This window comes from Prionailurus viverrinus, chromosome A3, assembly GCF_022837055.1.
Source record: "Prionailurus viverrinus isolate Anna chromosome A3, UM_Priviv_1.0, whole genome shotgun sequence".
NCBI classification, from domain to species: domain Eukaryota; kingdom Metazoa; phylum Chordata; class Mammalia; order Carnivora; family Felidae; genus Prionailurus; species Prionailurus viverrinus.
Window position 1 is genome coordinate 84,552,851 of NC_062563.1, and position 25,339 is coordinate 84,578,189.

At 43.5% G+C, this 25,339-nt stretch overlaps 1 protein-coding gene and 2 long non-coding RNA genes across 7 annotated transcripts in view; 2 read left to right on the forward strand and 1 right to left on the reverse strand.

Annotated features, from left to right (window-relative positions):
• The window catches only part of MEIS1 (Meis homeobox 1), a 146,244-nt gene extending 144,923 nt beyond the window's left edge, over positions 1–1,321 (forward strand). For both annotated transcript variants that reach the window (XM_047851455.1, XM_047851457.1), the window contains exon 12: positions 1–1,321. This exon is cut by the window's left edge and continues 214 nt beyond it. In XM_047851455.1, coding sequence (XP_047707411.1) covers positions 1–70 — 70 coding nt within the window. In that variant the 3' untranslated portion in view covers positions 71–1,321.
• Positions 1,322–2,407: 1,086 nt separating this feature from the next.
• Positions 2,408–6,335, reverse strand: LOC125161655 (uncharacterized). The gene is made up of 3 exons (XR_007150711.1): positions 6,072–6,335; positions 5,501–5,760; positions 2,408–3,399 (listed from the first exon to the last, which is right to left on the reverse strand). It is a non-coding gene; the product is annotated as an uncharacterized LOC125161655 (long non-coding RNA).
• Positions 3,835–25,339, forward strand: part of LOC125161654 (uncharacterized) — a 106,690-nt gene continuing 85,185 nt past the window's right edge. For 3 of the 4 annotated variants that reach the window (XR_007150707.1, XR_007150709.1, XR_007150708.1), the window contains exons 1-2: positions 3,835–4,061; positions 21,550–21,599. This is a non-coding gene — a long non-coding RNA (uncharacterized LOC125161654). Of the gene's footprint in view, positions 4,062–9,933; positions 10,069–21,549; positions 21,600–25,339 lie in introns of those variants that run through there. The other variant, XR_007150710.1, reaches the window with a different exon arrangement.

A 25,339-nucleotide genomic window follows, 5' to 3' on the forward strand; every position in this document is an offset into this window, starting at 1 on the left:
AAGCCCCACGGTTCTTAATACAGGAGACCCAACAATGAGTGGACAAGTCATGGACATTCATGCTCAGTAGCTTAAGGGAATATGCATTGTCTGCAATGGTGACTGATTTCAAATCATGTTTTTTCTGCAATGACTGTGGAGTTCCATTCTTGGCATCTACTTTGGACCAAGGAGCATCCCTAATTCTTCATAGGGACTCTTAAAAAGCAGGAAATACCAACCGAAGTCAATTTGGGGGACATGCTAAATAACTATATAAGACATTAAGAGAACAAAGAGTGAAATATTGTAAATGCTATTATACTGTTATCCATATTACGTTGTTTCTTATAGATTTTTTAAAAAAAATGTGAAATTTTTCCACACTATGTGTGTTGTTTCCATAGCTCTTCACTTCCTCCAGAAGCCTCCTTACATTAAAAAGCCTTACAGTTATCCTGCAAGGGACAGGAAGGTCTGATTTGCAGGATTTTTAGAGCATTAAAATAACTATCAGGCAGAAGAATCTTTCTTCTTGCCTAGGATTTCAGCCATGCGCGCTCTCTATTTCTCTCTCTCTCTCTCTCTCTCTCTTTCTCTCTTTTCCTCTCTTTCCCTCTCTCTAGCCTGGGGCTTGAATTTGCATGTCTAATTCATTTACTCACCATATTTGAATTGGCCTGAACAGATGTAAATCGGGAAGGATGGGAAAAACTGCAGTCATCAACAATGATTAATCAGCTGTTGCAGGCAGTGTCTTAAGGAGACTGGTAGGAGGAGGCATGGAAACCGAAAGGCCGTGTGTTTAGAAGCCTAATTGTCACATCAAGCATCATTGTCCCCATGCAACAACCACCACCTTATACATCACTTCCTGTTTTATGCAGCTCAAAAACATAGACTGAAGATTTATTTTTAATATGTTGACTTTATTTCTGAGCAAAGCATCGGTCATGTGTGTATTTTTCCATAGTCCCACCTTGGAGCATTTATGTAGACATTGTAAATAAATTTTGTGCAAAAAGGACTGGAAAAATGAACTGTATTATTGCAATTTTTTTTGTAAAAGTAGCAGTTTGGTATGAGTTGGCATGCATACAAGATTTACTAAGTGGGATAAGCTAATTATACTTTTTGTTGTGGATAAACAAATGCTTGTTGATAGCCTTTTTCTATCAAGAAACCAAGGAGCTAATTATTAATAACAATCATTGCACACTGAGTCTTAGCGTTTCTGACGGAAACAGTTTGGATTGTATAATAACGCCAAGCCCAGTTGTAGTAACGTTTGAGTGCAGTAATGAAATCTGAATCTAAAATAAAAACAAGATTATTTTTGTCATGCTGACTCCACTGCTTGAAAAATTTGTTTACTGCCCCCCCCAAATTTTCAGTGATCAGTGCAGTAAAGAGGAAAATTAATTTTAGCTCCCTAAGACATATATGTACTTGAAAATTTTAACCACAAAGTAAATTATTTGATAATAGTCACTGATTTCTTTAAGCTGGTTTAATGAATTCCTAATATCAGCAAATTTAAGGCCTAAGGGCACTAAACTAACTCTAGACTCAGATTGCATCCAACAGAATTACTCACCTAGTATCGGTGACATTATTCTTGCACATAATGGTAAACCTAAGTACAGAGGTAAGTCTTTTACTAAGAACATTACCTAGAATGAGCAGTATATGCTTATTAGGAAATTAACTATGTGAATTGAAGAGACCAGACTTCAAAATCTAATTTTTATAAATATGCTCTATGTTCTCATTGGATAAAACTGGTTATTAACCAATTTTCCAGAACAGCTGTACAGAATATCTGCGTGGCAGCCAGCTAAATGGTACAAAATAACATGTTTAAGCTGGAATGGCTTATAATTTTATTTAAATAAAATCGCTGCTATAAAAAGTGCTTCCCAAAGCTAAGGAAAATATACAAATATTTTAATTAAGGCAATTTCTCTGTAAAAAAAAAAAAATCATCCTTTTAGGAGTGATTGCTTTGTAAACAAAGGATGGGTCAGAGGAGAGAGCCTTAAACTCAAGGCTGACGTTCAGGCCCATGTCACCCTATAAACCCGCTCCGAACAATTCTATTTTCTATTTGAAAAGAGAAACCAGCTGTGGGTTGGGTTTACTAGGTGACGTGTGATTGACTGACTCACCTGCTGGAGCAGCCCCGCGCATTCTCACCTTTTGTTTATTGGGCCTTGTTTCTAAACACGTGGATGCGCAGACCGAGAGAAGCTCCACCAGCAGCAGCAGCAGCCTTCGCGCGCAGCGCCCTCCGCCCCACCCCGCCCCCACCCCATGTGTGGGATTGTTTAAATTTCTTATTTGGACCCAGTGGCAATTCTTCGGCGACATAAATACTCCATATTTAGTGAAATAATTCTCTTTTGAGAGCTGGTTAGTGGCGGTGAACAACCATTTATTTACTTTAAAAATTAATAATAAACTTTATAAACTACCCATCCATTTGCCCCTCCTCCCCAGTACAAGCTTGGGTGAGTAGGTTATTTTCAGCCTTTCTTCTCGACGGTGCTCTCGCTGGTTGGGGGAGGGAAAGAAAGGGGAGGAGGGAGGGAGGGAGGCAGAGAAGGAGAGAGAGAGAGATGGGAAGGGGGGAGTGGAGAGAGGCGGGCACTAGGAGAAGGAGTAGGGTACCAGTGAAGAAGAATCAGGGAATATGGAGACTATGAAGAATCACGACCATTAGTGTCCAGTGAATTAGAAAAAATAAAACAAACTGTGTTCTTTCCCTGTGTTCCCTGCTCTGTGTGGCGGTTTTGTGAGGGCCTTGCTCTCCGCAGATCCTTTCTCCCCTTGCCTGGACACCCCCACTCCCCCTTAATGCGATTTTAGCTTTCCTCTTGTAAATTTCAGAGCCAGCTCGGAGGTTATGGAGGACACTTATCTGAAAGAAAGAAAGAATAGAGGTGCTGAGGGTGTTTTTGATGTTTCTTAAAAGGCAAAAACAAAACGCCCTCTTCTAAACAAGGGCACACAATTGTACCTGCTTTTTATTTTTATTGGGGGGGGGGTGCTGGTTGAATGAGACTTTTTAGTATGATTTAAATATTTTTTTAAAGAAAACTAAAAATATTTTACCCTATCATATTTAATCAGCTGTAATTATAACACATTCGAAATGAATAATATGCCTTGACAGTATTTTTATTGTTATTGTTCATTGCATGATGTTCGACTGCTTTAGAAGCACAGGAAAGAGAAGTAAACGCGCTACAAATGGGGAATTACCCTCGTTTAGCATTAAAATTCATTTAGATAAAATTGCCACAAACATTTAAATGGGAAGATTAGTTCCCCCTCACGCCTTATTGCACTCGCTCAATGGTTCCGTTAAGAACATTTTACACGTTGGAAATTCCGTCTTCTCAGACGGCTTGCTGTTTCCTAGTTACCCACATTCAAAGCAAAGGCAGCAGCAAAGGCAGCAGCAAAGGCGGCGGCGGCGGCGGCGGCGGCGGCAGCAGAGAGAGAGAGAGAGAGAGAAAAAAAAGTTTTGGCAACTGGTCTGCAATTCATCCGCTGCCGGCCCCAGCCTCCCCTCCGCCCACGGCAGTCCGCCCCCCACCCAGCACCTTTCCCCACCCCACTTCTTCTCTCCCCATTAAGTAATTTGCCGAGTCCCGTCCCCCGGAAAACCAGTTGCTTAGGGGTGTAGTATTTGAATGTGATGTTAAAATACAAAGACATTTGTATGTCTCCCTTCTCTCGCTTCTGCTCTGAGTTGAGGCTTCCGTCTGAAAGTGCTGAGTTTCTAACGTCGCCTACTCTGAGGCCCCAAGGCACGTTTTTGGGCTTTCCTTCCTGCCAGGACATTTCCAGGAAATGCACCACTGTTTCTTGCTTGTGTTAGAAACGTGTGAAAGAATTAGTCTGAAAAGTCTTTGCAACGTCTAGTTTCTCCCTCTCCTTTTCTTCTCTCTCTCTTCGTCTCCCTCCCTCCCCTTCCCTCCTCCCTCCCACTCCCCCTCCCTCCCCTCGCAGAGCCGCAGGAAAAGAAGAATGTCGGCTTCGACTGCCATCTTTTGGGGATTTGGAAAAACGACTCGGTAGGAAACGGAGGGAGGCGGAGGCGCGGGGGGTGGGGGGAACCCCCTTATTATCCTGTGTCGGAACTGGCTCCCTTAATCTGATGCTTAAATATTTGATGTGGAAAAATTACCCATAAAATTAGTTACTAACAATTTCAAATTGAAATCACTTATCGAATTATAAACGCATTAAAGCTGTATGGATGGTATTAGGAGTTCCTTGGGAGGCAGCGGGTGTCTCCTTGCAGTGCGCCCGGCCGGCGAGTTTCGCCCCGGGGAGAGGCACCCCCGCGGAGCCCGGGGAGGACTGCGGGCAGGCCGGCGCGGCGCTCGGGCGCGGGGTCCGGGCCTGGGGGACCTCGCCTGCGGGACCTAGAGCGCGGCCAGGCCTGGACTGAGGCTCCGGCGAGCTGGGCTGGCGGCGGGGGGGAGCGGGGAGGAGGGAGGGGAAGGAGCGGCGGTGGGAGGCTCCGACCCCGGGGCACAGGCGCCTACCAGAAAACTTCGTAGTCAACTCGAAAGCTTCTGAAAAGGAAAAACGCGAGCCCAACCCGGCCCCTCCCGCGCGCGTCTCCCACGCGGCACGCAGATTTTGCGCTCCGGGTCGGTTGCTGTGTGCAGCGCCCCCCCAAGTCTGCATGTCAGGGCGGGAGGCGAGACGCCGGTGGCCCGCTGCTGGGCCGACCTCCGCGGGAGAAACTCCAGCGGGCCGCCGCAGAAGCGGCCAGGAGTCCAGATTAGAACGCCGTGGCCCCCTGCGTCCTACCGTGCACAGGGTCCTGGCCTGGACCGCGTGCTTGTGAGGACGGGTCTTTGCTCAGAGCCCAGGGCACTTTGGGGGTTGGGGCGGGGGGCGGCTCCGGCACCTCCAGTAGCTTCCTATATCCTCCCCACCGCAACAAGAAAGTCAAGTGTAAGGGGACTGCTGACTTCGTCCCTGGAGACGAGGCGACCCCGGGTCTCCGCAGAAGGTTGTGGAGAGATATCTCCTGGGGCGCTCTGGTCCCCCTTTCCTTGGAACCGCTCGGGTGTGCTTTGTGGTGGACTAGAGGCTTCTTGATGGATTCTGTTCCCGAGCCCCTGCGCGGCTCTGGGACCGCGGCTCCGAGAGCTTGGGGCTCGGAGGGCGCTTGGGACCCGGGCAGCGACCGCCAGGCGGGTCGTGAGTGCCAGGGTCGGGGCCCGCAGCAAGGGGGCTTGGGCTGCACCCCGACGCCTTAGGCAGGAGCTCCTCGGGAAAGCTTTAAAGTCTCTGCAAACTTTCCCTTCCATTTTAGGATCCCAGCAGGCCCTTGCCCCATGTGAACGCACTAAAAACATGACTTGATTCAAGCTCCGGGGTGGGAGCTTGAACGCCGGGTGGAGTGGCATGGAACTGGGTAGTGATGTGCCCCGCTTGGCCTGGCTGGCATTTCCCCCTCGTCTCACGCCCCTCTCCCGTGCCATCCCGCACCCACTTGACTGTTAGAAGGTCCGCTGCGTTCAGGGTGGCCAGGTGCAGTTTACAGGAGGTTGGGAATCCCAGAGCCGAGCAAAGAGCGGCGAGGGAGAAACAGCGGGAGATCGCCTTTCAAGGGAGGCGGCTGCTGGCGGGGAGCGGCGAGAGTGAGTGAGTGTGTGTGTGTGTGTGTGTGTGTGTGTGTGTGTGTGTGTGTGTGTCACTTTTTGGCCCAATCTGCCCGCCAACGCGTCTGTAACATTCTCTCCCAAGGCGGAGCTGAAAGGAAAAACAAACAACATATTGAGCAATCAGTTCGCCAACATTTGAGGTTCTAAGAGTTTTTGCCCTAAAAACGAGTACCCCGGGGTCTTGGCGGGGAGATGAAGGACGTTTAGGGTCTCGGTTCTCGCGGGCCGCGCCCCGAAGTGGCCCCTCGGCGCGCTGCCCCCTGCCAGCCAGGCGCTCTCAGCCCACTGTGGGGGAAAGCCAGGCGGTGAAGCCCTGGAGAAAAGGGATTTAGTTTTAAGCCAGTCTCCCATCGATCGAGTCGGTAATTTCTACCCCTGCCCACTCGCAGACACACTCACCTCTACCCTAAAGCATTAAGTTCATTACGCGAGCAATGATCTTAATCTCCAGGCGGAAAACGAGTCCCGGGACCTCGCCGATTCGGGAAGCAGTGAATAAAGTCACCTGTTCACGCAGCAGCGCTGGCGGCTCGTCGGGGCGGGGGCCTCGAGTGGCAAGCAAGGCAAGCTGCGCAGGGGTTCCTCACTCGGCGCTTGGGCGTGCCCGGCAGGGGTCAGGAACCCTGTGTCTGCTTTCTTCGGGTTGGCGACCTTCTCGAAGGGTGGGAATTGCGATCGCAAGTTTTCCTCCACCCCTTCCTTATTCTTTTCATCTTGGGCCCCCTCACACCTCTGCGCTCCCTTTCTTCTCCCTTGCCCCAAAGTGGCGAGCTCCCCTTCTTCACGGAAGGTCCCGAGGCTGTCACCCCCATCCCACCACTACTCCCCGCAGCCCTCAGGTCCCCAAACTGCAGTCCTCCGCTCTTCCGCGCCCGCTTCCTTCACCCACCAACTTGGACATGGGTGGGTGGGGAACGCTCAGCGAGGCCCTCTTGAAGTCACTTGCTGAGGGTACCCTGGGGCTTTGAACAACCAGATTCCTCGATCTAGGGGAGATCCCTGCGTCCATTGATAATTCCAATTCAAAGAAACCCTGCAAAGCTCAAAGCTGCAAACACCCCTAGCAGACGCCGGCTCCCCATCGACCCCCACCGCGCCCCCGCCACCTTTGCTTTGAGCTGCGTCTGGCACCGCAGGGAGATGGAGGCCAGCCACGCGCCCCGTCCTTGCTGGCCGGCCCACGAGGCGCCAGCTTGTTGTGGAGACTCAGTTTCCACTGGACAGTCGTGAAAGCGGGGAAAACACAATGCAGTGGCTATGTAAACCCACGTTCCCGCACTGCTAACCCGATCCCAATCTGATTTCCGAGAGGTGCATTTTCAGGTAGTCCTAAACTGTGAACAGCGAGCTTTGTGTGTTATCTAATGGGGGTGGGGATGGGAGAGAAGGAGACTCCCACCGCCCGCTCCAGGCTTTAATGTCTGAAATAACGAAAAGCCTGTGTGGCAGCTGCTGCTGGAGCCAAAACTAACTCTTTGGAAGACGGAAAAGAGTGAAAGGCAAAGAAAGACTGTTCATTTTTTTTCCTTTGGTGCCGTTTGGGATGTCATCTGTTTCCTTGGCGACTGTGTTCAGCCCCCGGAGCCCCTGGGCTCCTGGATTGTTAGGGGGGAAAAAGCATGCTATTTCTGCACCGTCATTTATCACTGTCAGCGCATAATGATTCCCCTTGCAGCCCCTTATTGATGTTTGTAATTGCATTATCTCATAAAGGAGGATGATCAATGAAACCGAGCCGTGCATTCTGGGGTCAGAGGAAGCCAAAGTACTGTTTGTCCCCTTTAATACAACAAGTACTCATTATCTTTAGGTCTGCATTCAAAAAATGATCTGATCTGGGGCTGACCCTGTCGGACATCCCAACACTTTTTAAAACGCGGTTTGTGTAACCTTTTGCTTAAATGCTAAATCAAGTACCTGTCTTGCATTTCAACGAAACAAGATGCTAAAACTGAATGGGAAAAGCGTTTCTTCCTTTCTTTTTCTTCCTTTCCTTTCCTCTTCTTTCTTTCTTTCTTTCTTTCTTTCTTTCTTTCTTTCTTTCTTTTTTTTTCTTTCTGGGAGGAGTGCGATCATCTGTAGCCTCACGCGATTTTACACTGCAACTGCTTAGTGATATAATGTAGAAAAGGCAGCGCCCAACAGCAAGGGACCCAACTCATCTAATGCATAAAAAAATGGGGGATGCGTGGGTAAAAAGGTATCTGGGAGCATTTAACAAGGTCGGTACTAAAAGATCAGAATAAAACCACATCCGGTTTAATTAATAAGAGCTATAAACTGAGATAATTCCCCATGATTCTGCCCTTGCTTCTCTCTTTTACAGAGTCATATCTCCTCGGTTTAGATAAATGACTTTTGTGCCTGTTCGATTCTCACAACAACAATAACTAAATCAGTTGCACATTCTGTATCTAAAACTGTCTACAAACTCCAGCAAATAAGAAGAAGTTCATTTGTCTATTAAGGGAAGTATTTAGTTGAGCAGAAGTGTCCCAGTAACATTGAATGGAGTTCATGTAATCCCATGAAAATCAAGTCATCTTGTTGCACAGAAGTAAGTGGGAAAAATACAAAGGAGGAAAGGTCCAAGTGTAACTTTAAACTAAATGCATTATTGGACTGTCACAGTGCAAACGTGATGTGTGGCTGGGATGGAGGGAGTGGACACCAACTTAGTTCACCTTTAACTTAAAGATTTTAGAAAGGAAACAAGTATCCCAGGTTTGGCTATCATTTTAATTTGTGGAAAGAGGAGAAATGGAGATAATTCTGGTTCATCACTTTGATAAATTAGGGTGAATAACTCCTTCAAAGATAAAATTAAAGGAAGAGCTTATTTTAAATGTTGCAAGGCGGTATTACCAAAAAGAAAAGTTCCCAATCTTTTGAAGATGAATTCTCCTTATGTCAATAACTACCAAGAAAAGAAAGAAAGAAAAAGGAAAGAAGGAAGGAAAGAAAAGCCTAAATCCATGTGTTTATTTTAAAAGTTCTACAAATAATTTTTAAATCAACAGTATAAATCAACGTTTTAAATAAAAAGGTCTGAATGAAAAGCCTTCACCATATGAGAAAATGAATAGCTGAATAAAATAGAGTGTTCCTATAATTTGACACCTTGACCTAAAAACTTAAATCGAATGATAACAGCAAGAAAAGGCTAAATATTCCCACTTGGAAAGAGAACTTTAATGATAAAGCTAAGAGTATTTTCAACTGTGTGAAACTATCACTTAATTTTTCTCTAGAAGGCAAGTTCTTCTGAAAAGTATTATTTTCCAGGAATTCTGTCAAATCACTTTGAAATAATATATGTTTTGTATTATTTAAATATTCTGGCACTTTCCTTCTTTGAAAGTGCTCAGAGTGAAATGGATATGCAGCGGCACATATATTTAATATAAATGGTATCTTGTTGTTAACATAAAATATTAAAGGGAAAATAAAACTTTGGGCTTTGTCAGTTGAGATAGAATTTTTTAGCATAATACCCCTTTTCAGAACACACAAATGAAATTCCTTGATTTTAACCAATCAACACAAGTCTTTCTCTTATTTGGTTGGGGATCTGGCATCCTGTACGTTTTCTATTTTTAATATTTAGTGTTATAGCCCACGGTTAAAATAATGAAAAATTAGTCTCGTTTCAGAAATTATTTATTTATGGAACGAACATGATTAAAACATAAACACACACACAAACTGCAGCTGCAACAGAAAAAAAAACCTGATTTACGGTTATTAAATCTTTGATCGCCATGTTAATGTTTCTTTTTCTACCTTTCATTTGCATTTTAATCTATCGAATCTTTACAATTTTGCTGCCTCCTATTTCAGTGATGGATTACAGATCTGAAATAAGAAAAACCAAGCCTTAGCTTTTCTTTTTCCTTTCTTTTCTTCGCCTTTTTTTTTTTTTTTTTTTTTTTTTTTGGTGGTTGTTGTTGTTTTTCTCTCCCCACCCCTTTCCCTCGGGTGGATTTCTGAAACTTTCTCTCAATGCTAATGTAGACAGGACAAATTAATTCTGCTCTTTTAAATGTCAACGATATAAATAAAAAATGCTTTCTGTCCCAAACGTGAATATTTCCCAGCCGCTTGTTTTCGAGTGGTAAAAGACCATCCCAGCAAAACGCAATTAACAGCGAACTACACACACTCCGCGGCGTGGGTTTTGTAAAGGACGTGTTGTGAGTGAGTAAAGAAAGGTGAGAAGTTCATCGTCCCTTCACCGCCAGTAGCCTGGCCTCTCTCTCACACACACTCAGATTTGGTCCGGAGTTCTATCTGCGATCTAAGTCGAACAAACAAAAACAAGCCTGGTGGGGGCTTGCTGTGGTTAAGTTGATTTCTTGAGACAGGCAGTCTAAAGACAAAAGGGGAAGCGACGCAGGTCTGTTTGTTTTCTTTCCCCGGCTTACCACTGCCCCTTTGCCCCTTTCTCCCCCGAACCCTCCCCACTGCCCCACCCCCCCTCCCCCCCCCGATTTCTCCCGCTCGGCGGCTAAGAAGGTCATTTGCTGACCGCTTTGCCTGGACGCGTCACTTTTCGCGCGGGCGTGAAAGCAAGCGTGGAGGTGCTTTGGGCAGGCGCCGGCCGGACGCAGGCTGGGTTCATTCTCCCAGCGGGGCTGAGGGCCCCTGGGGGTCTGCAAGGCTCGGGCCCCGGACAGATAGCTCCTCCCGCCCGGCTGGGGGTCGGGGGCTTGGGTGGGAGCGGGGTCCCCAACTGACGCACGGAGGAGGCCAGTCCCAGGTGCGAGAGCAGAGGTCGGGTGGGCGTGCGCGCAGACTCTCCCGCTAGCCCGCGCGTCTGGGACCCCGAAAGGAGCGCTCCTCACTTCGCCACCCCGACGTCTGCTCCCTGGGCCGGTCCCCCTCGGTGGGGTCGTAACGTCCGCAGACGCAGAGGAGCCAGCAGCTGAGCGAGGACCGACTTCTCAGGCGGGTCTAGGCTGCTGGCTCTCGCGTCCGCGTGTAGCGCGCGGTGCCTGGGTGGAGGGCGAGCCGGGAGAAGTCCGAGGGCTGGGACCCCCACCCCCGAAATCCCTAAGTGGGCACACACACCAGCAGGAATTAGGGTGAGGGCTGTGAGAGGTAGAACAAGCCCGGGCAGTCTGTCCAACTGGGCCCTGGGACTCTGTGCGCACCCAGGGGCGTGCCCAGGGCGGGGGCACAGACCATCTTCTCCGGACCCTGTCATCAGAGTGTGCGCTCCTCCCTTCCTCCTAGAGACCCCATGGGTGGCTGCGGCAAGGGGGGCGATTTTTATTAACGTGGACGCACAAGGCTGTTAAAATAGAGGGGGTAGGGAAGGCATTTGATCCGGGCCGACCCTTTGTCTTGAAGCAGATTAGGCTGCCTAGAAATAGGAGGAAAAACAGAAAGTCTAGACAGGAAAACTTATTGTGTTCACAAAATATAAAAATGAACCGAGCGGTCTGGTACCTCAAGGGGTGAAGATAGATCCTTGTAGACAAGTGCGGAGACAAGACTGGGAAGATTTAAAGTGAAAGAAACGGCAGATTATTAAGAAAGTAATAGTAAGGTGTCCCATACACTACAGTTTTATTGTTGGGTAGTAACTACCCGATTTATTTATTGCCGGGGCTATATAATAGAGATAATGACCACAAACTCAAGATGAATTCTTAGGCGCCCAGCTGGACAATTCTTTTTTATTTAAGAGAGCGAGTCTGAAAGGTGAGCCTCATCTCCTCTCCTCCTTGAAGATCCGTCTTGCTTTCTACCATATTATAAGCATGACATGCAAATAAATAAGTGCTGCTGGGTTTGTGTGGGTAGGCCTGCAGGATTTATTTCAGGTAAGAGAGGAACATACGCGGAATATGAATTTGCACAGGAGCTGCGGAGTGATTCCTTCCCTCTACTCCGCCGAGCTCTCCTGCTGATCTCCCTCCCTTTCTGTGGGAGCAGAGAGCGTCCCCTGATAAAAACATTAATGTGTCATGTCTCAACTCCCTATTCCTTGACATATAGGTCTGGGGAGGGATGAGGGGCAATGAAAAATGCAAAATACATCCCCAAAGTAGGTTGACTTGCTGGGACTGCTAAACAGATTCCTACCGACAAAGGGAAGGGTGAGTTTGTAATTATGATTTACAGGAGGGGGGCGGCATAGGAAGCATGTTAATATCATTTCGAAATATGCAAAACGGTGCAAAAGTTTGCTGTCCCGGATCTGGTATGGGTCCTCACCAGCTGGATAGATCCCAAGGGGAGCCTCCAGGCTCTTGGGACCTGTCCGCCTTTCTTGGCCCTCAGTTTCTCTTCCTGGAGCCGGATAAACAATCCTATGGGCCCGTGAAGGAATTACAGATGACCTTGCTCGTTGACCGCCAAGGTCGGAAGGGAGCGGGCGGCCTCAGGTGTTGGCTCTGTCCGACGCAATGGCTGCAAAGACAGTCACCGGCTGGCCTTTAAGGAGGCGGCCTCCGAGAGCTTCTCTCTCCCCTGCCACCTGTGCTCTGCGACGTCAGGCAGACCCCGAGCTTGCCAACGTGAAGTCGGCATCCTCTTCTGATACTCTTTTTTCCTTAATATTCAGAATATAGTGTTTCAGTGTCACAATAACCACTTATATTCAGAACTTCCTTTGATCTATGTTTGGCCAGGAAAAAAAACAAAACAAAACAAAACAACAAAACACCTGACCGGGAACTGCAGATGAAAAATGGAGAGGAGCTCAGAGGAAACGGGAGGGGTGGCCAGGCGGGGTGAGCGAGAAAGGTGTGCTGGTCGGGGCTAGGTGGGGGAAGATAGAGACCCACCGGCAGCAAGATCGCCGCGGGTGGTGGGGGAGGGGGTGAAGAAAGAAAGCAGAGAGTGATCCCGGGATGGAAGAGAAGAGGTTGTTTGTGTAATTTGGTGGTTGGTATAAGGGATGATATTATGAGGCTGAGGAGGAGGACAGTCCTCGTCAATCTTTTACAACATTGGTGTCGTTCAAGCACAACTTTATCTTTGAACCAGAATATCTGTTTCAATGATTTCCATAAGCACATAAATTATAATCTTCCGAGGCTTCAATATTTCTTTCTGTACTTTATTAAGTGTTATTGCAGAGGCCATTTATGAAGTGAATGATTCAACTTTTAATCTTTTGAACATTAAAGTGTATTCCACTGAGTTTCCTTTTCCAAATAATCTAAAATAACAAAAAGAAACTAAGCTCATTACATGAAAAAGTGACAAGCCTTTTGCTCTCAGCCTGGCAAGTTGCCCTACGCACTTCAAAGGATGATAAACTAATTGTTTCCAGAGTTTATAAGTAATTAAGCTATTATTCGGAGAATTTATGTAACAGTCTTATTCACCATAGAACTCTCTGGTTAGAATAGCCAAAGAGGAGTCTTCAAAAATACCAAGATTTTAATAATTAAAAAGTCTGTCCTTATTGATCATGATGAAAACTTATTTTATTTTCAAAAGCATTGAGAAATGTAAACAAATATAGTTTTATTCCAGAGTATATGATTGGTGGAGGTCATTATGTATAATTAATGCCGAAAGGAAAATGAACATGTAATGACTTCCAAAGATTAAAACATCTGTAACTATCAAGTTTTTAAAAGTTAATTTTTAAAATCATTCAGCTTGATTCGTCTAAATATGTCTGATAGGGAAAAAAATATACATGCCCCCTTTAGAATTCCATTTGGAAAGTTTAAAAACTTAAACATAATTTTAGTATTTTAAATCAACTTTTGGTACCTAGACAATAAGAATTAATGCCCAGGAATGTTAAGTGCTTGGTTTCTCTGATTTTGCAACAGAGAAATATACTTATTCACCCTTAGATTAAAATAAAGGGAATACTTGAAAAATCTTTTCAAATACATTAAATTCAAACATTATTTCTACATTTCAACTCATGTTTGTCATTTTTAAGTAAGAAGATCTCTCCTAAATGAAACAGTGTTCATTAAGGGAAAAGTAAGAGCTAAGAGGAAGTGATGAATTGTTTTGTAAATTTCAGCAACCTATATGACACTTTAGTTTAATAGACATGTTTATATATGTAACAATGTACTATTTTAATTTATTTTTCCCCATCAAGATGGTATCACTTCTGCTTTTTTGTTTTTGGAAAATGCCTGTTTTGTTGTCACATGAAGAATTTAGAAATTAATACAATTTTCATGTTAAAAGGAAACATCTTTGAAGAGTAATACTGAGGTATAAATGTGAAAATCCAAGGAAATGCCTGTAGAAGCTTGTTTGAAGTAAGATAAATTTTCTGGAAGTTATCTGCAAAAAATTAAGAGTATGAGCTGATTCAATATCCATTCCCTTTACCACAAAAAAGTGGGAATTGGCTGTAACAGTCATTACAAGGAGTGGAGTCTCAGCATAGAAAGGAATATTTAAGTCCTATCTATTTGTTTCAAGAAAATTCCTCCAAAGCAAGCCTGGAGTTGACTGGAAATTGTATATAAAATGTTCAGCTTGATTCAGGGTCAGTGTTGTTTTGTGGAATTTATGTATACTGGCAATTTAGATCTGTCATTGTGTCACAATGTCTGACTCAATGTCTGTTGTGCTGTTTCTTTATTCTAATAGAGCAACATTATTAAAAACAAAAACTCAAAGCAACCTGGTTAGTAGTAATGTGGTCCCATTGTCTAACACCATGCAGTAATTGACCTTCTGGACACCAGGCACACTTGGATTTGCTTTAGGACACTTAGCTGTCTAAAATGAGTTCATTACAGAAAGACAATGGTGACTTTGTTGCAACTGGTACCTGTGGTATTTCATACAACACATGGGCCACATCTTGCCAAGACAGCCACCACCATGATTCACACCAGAGCAGGAAGTCAACTCTAGGCACATTTTTTTTTTTTTTGAGAGAGAGAGAGAGAGAGCAGCAAGAAGGCATGGGGCAAAGGGAGAGGGAGAGAGAGAATCTTAAGCAGGCTCCATACCCAGTGTGCAGTGGGACTTGGGGCTTTATCTTACAAATGTGAGATCATGACCTGAACTGAAATCAAGAGTCGGACGCTTAGCTGACTGAGCCACCCAGATGCCCCTAGGCACCTTTTATAATATGAAATATGCTATTCTGATCAAGGATGAATTCTTTTTGCACATCCCTCCGCAATCTTAAGGGGATGATTAGAAGCCTCTTTTCTTGTTTCCTTGAAGTAAAAATATTGCCATATTAAGGGATGCCACAGTGACTTTATGTTAAAGTGTAATGGTTATGGATTTTATGGTATGTTTAATTCAATTTGTCCATAATAATACAGTCCAGATAGAGATATACTATTGTTCACTACCTGTACTCAAGTTGAAAAGGGTCTTCTCATGGAAAGACTTCGTGGTGGTAGGAGGTGGTGCTAAGTCAGTGACCAGACTTCCTGGCACGCTATTTGGTAATCCTGACTCTGTCACTAGAACATGATGTAATTTATCTTCAATGGATCTTTTTTCCTAATCTCTAAATGATATTAATATATTTCTGCTTTGTAAATCACTTTACATTGCAGCATGTGGTAAGGAACTGGTTTACATTCTATTGAACATAATAATAAAGTCCCTCTCTCAAAAAGCTCCAGACTTTTTCCAGAGGAGCCCTGACTCATCAGGGGTGTTCCTCTGTCATCAAAGTTCTAAGGGCCTCTTAGCATTCTGAGATGTTTTCCTTTGATTTTTCCCTGTCTGGCCACCAGAAGTAAAATGACAGTTCCTTATTGTTCCAAAGAATTTGCTGAGAAGAATTAATATATTTATTGATTTAAGTTGCTTCACAGAAATAAAAAGTGACTTGTCCCCCAATGATTGGACTGTGATCCCGTAGCCTGAAAGACTCCAAAGAGTAAATAAAGCCCAACTACTAGGGCCTTCCTCTTTAGTGAAAAAAGTAAATCCACAGATATACTAGTTTTCATTTAAATTCTGTGTTATTCTGGTCAGGATCTTGCCTTACATTTTCATATATTTCTAGCATAGACTCTTTTTTAAGAATGAAAAAAGTTGTGTGTGTGTGTGTGTGTGTGTGTGTGTGTGAGAAAATCTTGAGCACCCAATGTACCCTGAGCAGTGAGCAGAACAGTGGGGGCGCTGGAATTAACAGGACATTGTGCCCTCAGAAGCTCATTGAGGGGTGGAACTGATAAGAAAACCATAATCCCCACCCCTAGGAGTATGCACAGGTGCTGTGGGAACACAAAAGTTAAACCAACAACCTGGAGAAAGGGAGCCCCCCAGAGCCTTTGTGACAGGCTGGGTAAGAAGAAGTAGAGATCAGGACATGTTTTTATATCTGAGTTCGGCCAAGAAAGCAGAAGCCATTCTGAGTGCATACAAGGGAAAGATTTTAATGCTGGGAATTGGTTATACAATAGACAGAAGAGGCTGTGAAGGCAACCAGGTGGCAGGGAGGGACCAAAAGCTGAGCACTCACAAGAAGCTGCTGTCCCACGTTAACTAAAGGGACAGAGGGAACAGGTGAGTTGCCAGCCTCCACATGTCAGAGTCACCTGGTAGAAGATATGACCAGGCAGGCATGCCTAGTGGATTGGGAGCTATGGAGGAGATAGGAAAGGGAAAAATAATTCTGGAGTGTTTTCTTTCACTCTCAATCTGTCAGCCGTACCTCCTTTTGGTGAAAGCCAGCAAGAAACTAGCTGACAAAGAACCTGGGAAACACAAGATCAAGGTCCCCATCCTGCCAGGAATAGCTTTGAAGGCAAACAGTTCCAGGAGCAACACAGCTTTCTAAGCAGGTGTTATGCTCCAGGCATTCTTCTTACTTTATTTTTCCAAAGAAAAGCATTATTGTTAATTTCTGAGTTTATTTGTTTGAGAATGTTGAAAAGGGCACTGAATTGGAAGAAAAAATGGCTTACTTAAAAATGGCAAGATTGCTAGTGTGGCTGGAGTAAAGGAGCAGGAGGAGGACATTGTAGGCATGAGTTGAAAATCATAAAGGGGCGCCTGGGTGGCTCAGTTGTTTCAGTTCAGATCATGATCTCACAGTTCATGAATTCGAGCCCTGCATCAGGCTCACTGCTGTTGAGCACAGAGCCCACTTCAGATCCTCTGTCACCCTCATTCTGTGCCCCTCTCCCACTCATGCTCTCTCTCTCTCTCTCTCTCTCTCTCAAAAATGAATAAACATTTTAAAAAAGAAAGAAAATCATAACAGTTAACCATAAAATGACCAGTGGCATCTGTAACAGCCTGACTTGTTAGCAACCATTAACCTCCAGATGCGGGGTACTAAAGATTATGGGGCTAATGCTGCAGAAATAAGGACACAGTTAGGTCTCCATACAAGTGCAGTGCTGCCCATCAGCTAATGGTTTTCCTACAAAGAAGCACAGGCAGCCTCCTTGACCACCTTCAGTTAATTTATACTGTTATTTCAATCAGCCCCAAAATCAGTGGGGACACTGATCCAGCCATTTTCATGAACGTATTAGAAATTGTTCACCAGCTCCAAGGAGACATTCTTGGGGCCGCTTCAGTGTTCAGAGGGCTAACTCCAAGATTTTCTCTACTCCCACATAGTAGGAATAGCTTGGTCCATGACCTTGCAGATGTCAACCTTATGAATGACAGTTTGAAGCAGGTGGGTCTAGACTAGGGAGTTAAGAAACCAGCCAGGAGACTTGTAAGCTCAGGTGGGACCAAGAGGAGAGAGTAAGAAAAGGTACTCAGGAGACAGGAGGCTGGGGGGGTGAGGCATAAAGAGAAGATGAAAACAATGACATGATGATTTGTGGTCTGGAAAACTAGGCGCATTGTGGTTCCATTTGCTGGGACAGTAACTTTAGAAGAAGGGACATATTAGAAAGATGAAAACTTTGCTTTAGGTTTTTTGAGTTTAAGATACTTAATGGGTTATCAAGATAGAGATGCTCATTAAGAGGATCAATACAAATAAATACATACAAATACATCAATACAAATAAATAAATAAAATACAATACTAAAATCTGTATTTTAGTAGAGGTCCAGAGATAAAAATTTGGGAGGAACTGCTGGAGTCCATGAGGTCACTCAGGATCTCGTTCGAAAAGTTTATGGTTGCAGTGAGATATCATCTCACGCCTATTAGTATGGCCAGCCAAGACAAGAAATAACCAGTGTTAGTGAGAGGGTGGAAAGAAGGGAACCCTTGTGCTCTATGGGAAAGTAAATTGGTGCGGCCACTAGGGAAAACAGTGCAGAGGTTCCTCAAAAGGCTAAAAATAGAACTACCATATGACCCAACAATTTTACTTCTGGATATTTATCTGCAGAAAACAAAAACACTAACTCAAAAAAAATATCTGCACCCCCATGTTCACTGCAACATTATTTATAATAGCTAAGACCTGGAAGCAACCTAAGTGTCCAATGGCAGATGAATGGATAATGAAGATGTATATAGTGGAATACTACTCAGCCATGAAAAAGAATGTAATTCCACTATTTTACACAATATGGGTGGACCTTAAGGGCATTATGCTAAGTGAAATAAGTCAGACACAGAAAGACAAATACCTTATGATCTCACTTGTATGTGGAATCTGAAAGTAGAAACAAAACAAAAAGCCAAGCTTATAGATACAGAAAACTGATTATTGATTGCCAGAGGCAGGGGGTTAGGGATTGGCAAAATGTATGAAGAGAGTTCTGAGGAACAAACTTTCAGTTATACAATAAATAAGTCATGGGGACTTAATGTACAGCATGGTGTACATTAGTCAATACTGTTGTGTGTTTGAAAGTTGTTAAGAGAGTAAATCTTAGAAGTTCTCATCGCAAGAAAAAAAAGTATGTGATTGTGTGTGGTGATGAATGCTAACTGGACTTATTGTGGTGATTATTTCACAATGCATACAAATTTTGAATCATTATGTTGTACACCTGAAACTAACTTAATATTGCGTGTCAATTATACCTCAATTGAAAACAGGAAGTTAGGGGAGCCTGGGTGGCTCAGTCAGTTAAGCGTCCGGCTTCAGCTCAGGTCATGATCTCACTGTCCGTGGGTTCGAGCCCCGCATCGGGGTCTGTGCTGACAGCTCAAGAGCCTGGAGCCTGTTTCAGATTCTGTGTCTCCCTCTCTCTCTGCCCCTCCCCAACTCATGCTCTGTCTCTGTCTCTCTCAAAAATAAATAAACATTAAAAATTAAAAAAAAGAAAAGAAAAATAAAACAAGAAGTTAGTGGTGAAGGAAGGGTAAGGAGTAGGGCTGTCAATAAAGGGGAACATGATGGGGGGGATATGTGATTTTAAAGGTGGGAAAGAATTGTACACATTTGTATAGTGAGGGGGAAGGTGAGGAAATGTTGAAATTGCAAGAAAGAGGTGTTAAATACAGGGAGATCCATCTTAAAGCTGGGGAATTGGACTGTGAATCAGCCGTGGGATACCCTGGCTTCCAAGATTGAAGACAACTGGTGGGTACAGATGTATGTCCAGGCAAGGGATGGTGGAGGAAAAATTAGAGGCAGTTTATACCTGAGAGCCTTATTTTTTTTTTTTTTTTTTGAGATATGAATAGTGATGTCATTAGATGAGGAATGAAGAGGTAGGAGAGTAATGAGGGTTCTGCACTGAAAGTCCCACATCCTGCCCAGGAACGCCCTCAGTCCTGGGCAAACCTGACCTTTGGTCACTCTAAGGGTAGGGGTGAAAGAAAGGGCTTGAGGGGAAGATTAAATGTTAACACCACAGTGGAAAGCGGAAGAGAGGACTGTGACTAGAGCCCAGCATCGAGGACTCAGGTGGAACCAGAGAGCAAGGGGCGGCATTTTGCATGTGGCTGTGTGATTTTCTTCGGCAGTGCCTAAGCATTCTGAGTTGTGTTTCCAGGACAGTGCGTGTGAATTCACTCAGAGGGAGATGCGTGGGGAGGACTTCTTGCAGTCCCAAGTATGCAGTATCAGAGGCCTCATTCCAGGGTCAACAAAACAGTGAAACTCAGTGGCAAGGCTGCCAGAAATAGCATCACCTGTTGGTGGAAGATTTTGATGTCAGTGATGCCCAATGTCTCGGGTTCTTTACTTTTACATAATTGACAGATGGCTGAGTTACAACATTCTACAACGTCTTGAGGCACCTCTGAGATACAGATGTGTATTCATAATACATCTTCATCTAGAAGAGTAACTGACTGTAGACTGCAGTCGGTAACCAGTGTCCCGAGATAAGAAGCAGAGAGCTAAAGGTCCTATCCCAGCATGGGCTACGGGATGTCCAGTTGCGGGCTCTATCCACGTGTTCTGTGCCAAGCGTGCCATGGAAATAGTTGGCCTTTGTCATGGGCTAAATTATATACTTTTACACCTGGTAGCATTTGCACTTGTTGTTATTTCTGGATACAAAGAAAGAGGGAAATATAGGGTGGTCTAGCTGGTAACGGGGCAAATTGGGCCCTGAGCTCCCATAAGCAGACTCAAGTAAATATCTGAAGTATCGCCTTTTCTTTTTGAACCAAATGCAATTAGATAGCTCCCAAATGGGTGAGAGGTGTTTTCTCTACATTTTGTTCTATAACCAGAGCAAGCCATTGCCTCTAAACTTACAGTATGGAATAGAAATAGGGCACAAGGGGAACTCAAATGACATGGGTTTGGTGAAAATCTGGAACTCGGCTTGGGTTGGGGAAGGCACTCAAATCTCATCTTGTTGGTTGCAGCTTGGGCCAAGACCTTGCACGAATAGGCTGAGGCTTCAGGCAATAGGAGTATTGGGGACTGAGTCGTGTCCTCCCATATCCGTAAGTTGAAGCCCTTTACCCCTGTACCTCAGAACGTGACTGTGTTTGGAGATAGGGCCTTTAAAGAGGTAATTAAGGTTAAATGGGTGGTGGACCCTGATCCAATATGACTGATATCCTTAAAAGAGGAGGAAATTTGGACACAGAAGATACATCAGAGAGGAAGGACCTTGGGGGAAGACCTAGGAAGAAGGCAGCCTTCTACAGGCTAAGGAGAGAGGACTCAGAACAAATCAGACCCACCAATTGCTCGATTTTGGACTTTAAGCCCCCGGAACTGTGGGAGAATACATTTCTGTTGTTTACCCCCACTCCCACCTCCACCCAGTCTATGCTATTTTGTTATGGCAACCCTAGCAGACTGATACAGGGAGATTTAGTTTGGATCTCTCAACTATCTAAGATATAGTAGGCACATCAGTTTTTTTTATTTTTTTTATTTTTTAATGTTCATTTTTGAGAGAGAGACAGAGAGGGAGAGCAGGGGAGGGGCAGAGAGAGAGGGAGACACAGGATCTGAAGCAGGCTCCAGGCTCTGAGCTGTCAGCACAGAGCCCGAGGCAGGGTTTGAACTCACTTACTGTGAGTTCATGACCTGAGCCGAAGTTGAACACTTAACTGACTGAATCACCCAAGCGCCCAGTTTTTTTTTTCTTTTTTCTTTTAATATAAAAACAAACGCAGGAGATGTCTGCTAAGAAAATCCTACATTTACCTCCATTTTATTTATTTATCAAATTTACCAAAGATTTTTGCGGTGCTTACCACAGGAGGTGACGTCATCCCACATCTCTGCTCCTGGCTGTTTCTGAACCTCCTGCACCTCAAAGTGCATCTATACCTGCATGAACTCTTTTGGAGTGATTTAAATTAAGTATTTGTCAAATGACAGTGCTGCCTTTTTTGGGAAGTTTGGGAATGGAGTCTGCAGGCAGCATTTTCATTATGTGCAGTAGGAATTAAACCTGCGTCTGAACACAAAGGTTAAGTCAATGGTTTCGCTTCCTTCATCCCTGTGGAATTTAGGCCAGTCATCCTATCTGGTTAATTCTCTTTAGTATTTAGAATATCTCAGATTGATTCTAGTGTTTGGCACTTTTAATTAAAAATGATTTTCTAAAATCCTCCTAGGCACATGAAGTTGACAAGAGACTCTCCATGGCATCAAGCTGTATGTTTCTGTGAGTAATATGTTGATATCAGATTCTACCAGAAATGTTGCAGAAGATAAAAACAGATCTGACTTTGTTTTGTGAACCTATCAGTAGCTGTTGACTTAGACCAGTCTATCCTGACTTGCAAAGTCTGCTTTAGAAACAATGACAGGTAATGTACTGAATGGCAGGGGAATGTTCATTAAATGTTTATCTCTCATGAATTTTCCTGTCATTGCTCTTGGGAATAACACTGGGGATAGGGAGTTGGGAAACTAGCATTGTCATTTACTTATTATGTGCCTTTGGTGAAGTCAGTCAGGGTAAGCATCAGTTTATTCACTTGTAAAATAGGGATGAATGCAGTGTTTCAAGCCTGCCTTACAGGTGTTTGTGAGAATAAAATTAAATAACGAACGTCTTTGTGGTGCTTTTTAAAACATGGTATACAATGTGTTTAAATCTTATTACTGCACTTGCCACTAAATGGTTTAACTTAATGGCCCTTTTATGTTGTTTTCTCCCATTCTAAATGAAGTCGCTCCTGGGATGCCTTCAGGGAAGAAAATCATAGTAAAAAGAAGGATCTTTTGTTTGATTAGGGTTCGAAGCCAGCCAGATTCCTCGTTTCACAGAGTTTCAGGGAGTGTCTATTGAAATTTGATGTCAACTTTTTTTTTTTTTCTCGTTCGGCAATGACTTTTTTCCCTATCAGTTTCCCCAAGATTTAATTTCTTAAACACAATATAAATGTTACCTTAGAATGAAATCTTCTAGAACTTAAGGTCAAGTTACATGTGATGTATGGGAATGGGTCATCTCAAAGTGTGGTAAGAAAGGCTCCTTCCCCTATGGGCTGCCTTTCTGAAAGCTTCAAATGCCTAGGGTTTCTGATTCCAGCTGTGCTGTAGAACTTTTTTTCTGAATAGAAAAATAATGAACATAAACCTCCATCACTCTGTATTAATTAGTAAAGTACATTAAGAGAACCCCAGCTTGTAGTTCTCACTTCCTGTGTTGGGACATAGTTGAATGTCTATTAAATGTCAAATAATTCCCATAAAGTACTGTTTTTGAACAGAGATTATAATCTGGGAGTAGTGCAAACCACCCAGATTTTTTACCATGACTGTCAGGAGAATGGGCAAGCTGGAATGTGTGTGTGTGTGTGTGGGGGGGGGGACGAGCATTGAATTATCATTGTCATTGGTGCAGTTGCAGGATGGGCGTTCGAGGGGGTTTAAAATTTTAAAACCTCTTTATTATGGAAAATTTTCAAACATATGCAAAAGTCAAAAACTGATACAACAGATCCCTATGTGTCCATCACCCAACTTCAAGAACAAGAATTAGCCATATTTTGCTATTTAAAAAAAAATCCCCCCCACCCCATTTCTCACTTTCTCTCTCTCCTTTTTCTGGAATATTGTAAATTAAGCATTTTATATGCTTCAGGATGTATCTTTAACTAACAAGGCCTTAGTTTTGCTGTCGTTTTTAATTTTTAAATGTTTTTAAAAATAATTTTTAATTTTGACGTAATTTGAAGCTTACAGAAGACTTTCAAGAATAGTATAAGGATCTCCTGTAATCCTTTAATTCTTTAACCAAATATCACTTATTGTATACATTTTGACTTTTGCTTTATCATTTTCTTTCTCTTTCAAATACTTCATATAATTTTTTTCCTGAACTATTTGAGAATGAGCTGATGACACTGTCCCCCTTTGCTACTGAATACTTCAGTTTGTATGTTCTAAGAACAAGGACACTTTCTTACATAACTGAATGTCTTACATAACAGAATAATTACTAAAATCAGGAAATGTAACATAGATGCAATACTGTTATCTAATCCACAGTCCATATTAAAATTTCATCAGTTGCCACAATAACATCCTTTTTATAATTTTTTTTTTCTGGCCTAGCATCTAATCCAGGATCATACGTTACATCTTACTTGGCATCTCTCTTTGGTTTCCTTAAGTCTAGAACAAATAGTTTGTTGGTCTTTCCTGATCTTGACATTTTTGAAGAGTACAGAATAGGTATTTTGTGGAATGCCCCTCAGTTGAGGTTTGTCTGATGTTTCCTTATGACTGGATTCAGGTTATGCATTTTTGGCAGGAGCACCACAGAAGAGATGAGGTGTCCTCTGTCCATGGTATCAATAGGCATGTGATGTCTGTGCCAACATTGGTGATGGAACTTTGTTCCTTTGATTAAGGTGTTGTTCGCCAAGTGGGAGATAGTTTGAGATTCTTATGTAATATCCTGTTCCTTATACCTTTATTCACTGGTTTTCAGATCCATTGATGACCTTCTAACTCCATCATTTAATATATTAGTTGGCTTTCTATTAGAAGGAAGAACTTTTTCTCCTCCCTCCTATCTTTATTCATTTACTTATTTCTATCAGTATGGACTTATGGACTCGTATTTTATTTAATGGGTTTTGCTTCATTACTGCGTTATTTCTTTTGATGTTCAAATTTCTCAGCTGTAGCCCCGGGAGCCCTTCCCACTTCCTCCTGTGTCTTTCCCATGTGTCCTAAAGGAGGCTTAACATGGTACCTCCCATGGTGGAGTGGAGGCTGATCTTGGCATTCCCGTTCACTTGCACAGTATCCAGGAAGGAACAATAGACTTTCTATCCGAATCCTCCTGGATTCCAGCACATCCCTGGAGAGAGTCTATGTGGTCAGTTGAGGAGCATGGAGGAGACTGAAATGCACTCGGTTAGGGGAAAAGCCTGCTGAGAGCCTTTTATTTTGGGTCCCTGATGGTGGCCTTTGCAGAAATGCTCCCTGCTAGAAAGTTAAGCAATGGGTTTCCTAATTTCTGGCTTCTGTCTAAAACAGGTTTCTTGAGCCAGTTAATTGAACATAAATTACAATTGACCTTGGAGGGATTAACTTGCATTTTGGGGTCACTCAGCTGTATAGCTATTTGGGTGCTTTCTGACTCCTGAGCTTTTATATACTTTTCAGCGAAGTTAGAGATGAAAATGTACCACTCAGGGACATTACAGAAGTTGTTGACCTTCCCTGGTCAGTTTGAGGTCAAGGAATTAATGTAGAGAATTACCAGAAGATCCATAAATACACATATTTCTTACATGAGAGGTTTCATTAAAAAAAATAATGTTCATCTTACTTAACTGTTTCAGAACCATGTATAACATTTGAATGACAGTCATATAAAGGACATTTTAGGTTGGGGCACGGTAAAAATAACATTTAAGTTAAAATTTAAAAAACTGCTAGCAGTAGGTTTTCTAAAATTCCATTGCGACTAAACCTTTTTGACATTAAAAATAAATTGGATGATAAACCCCCATATTCAGAAGGAGACTTAACTTATGTCAAAAGTTGAAAACATTCTCTTGAGGGCAGTTCAGAGAGTACTGAAAGTAGTCATTGTAGCCTGAGTCCTAAATTTTGCTCGGCCGAGTCTCAGTGTATCAAGAGGTTGAATTAGAAATTGGTATGCCAGCTTCTTTTCTGGTGAATGAGTAGAAAGAACATGACCTTCGGAAACACAGACCTGGGAGCAAATAATGCCGCTGTCATTGATTTGTTCTCTCTCTTGGGCAAGGGCTTTTGTGATTCCAAGTGCCGGTTTCCTCCTCTGCAAAGAAAGGTTCATAACTTGTAGGATCAGTGGAAGGAATAAAAGCGATAGAAAACTTCAGTATAAAGTATAGTTCCTGGCAGAGAGGAAGCTCCCAATGACTGTGACTTCTTCTTCCCACTCTCCTAACAGTG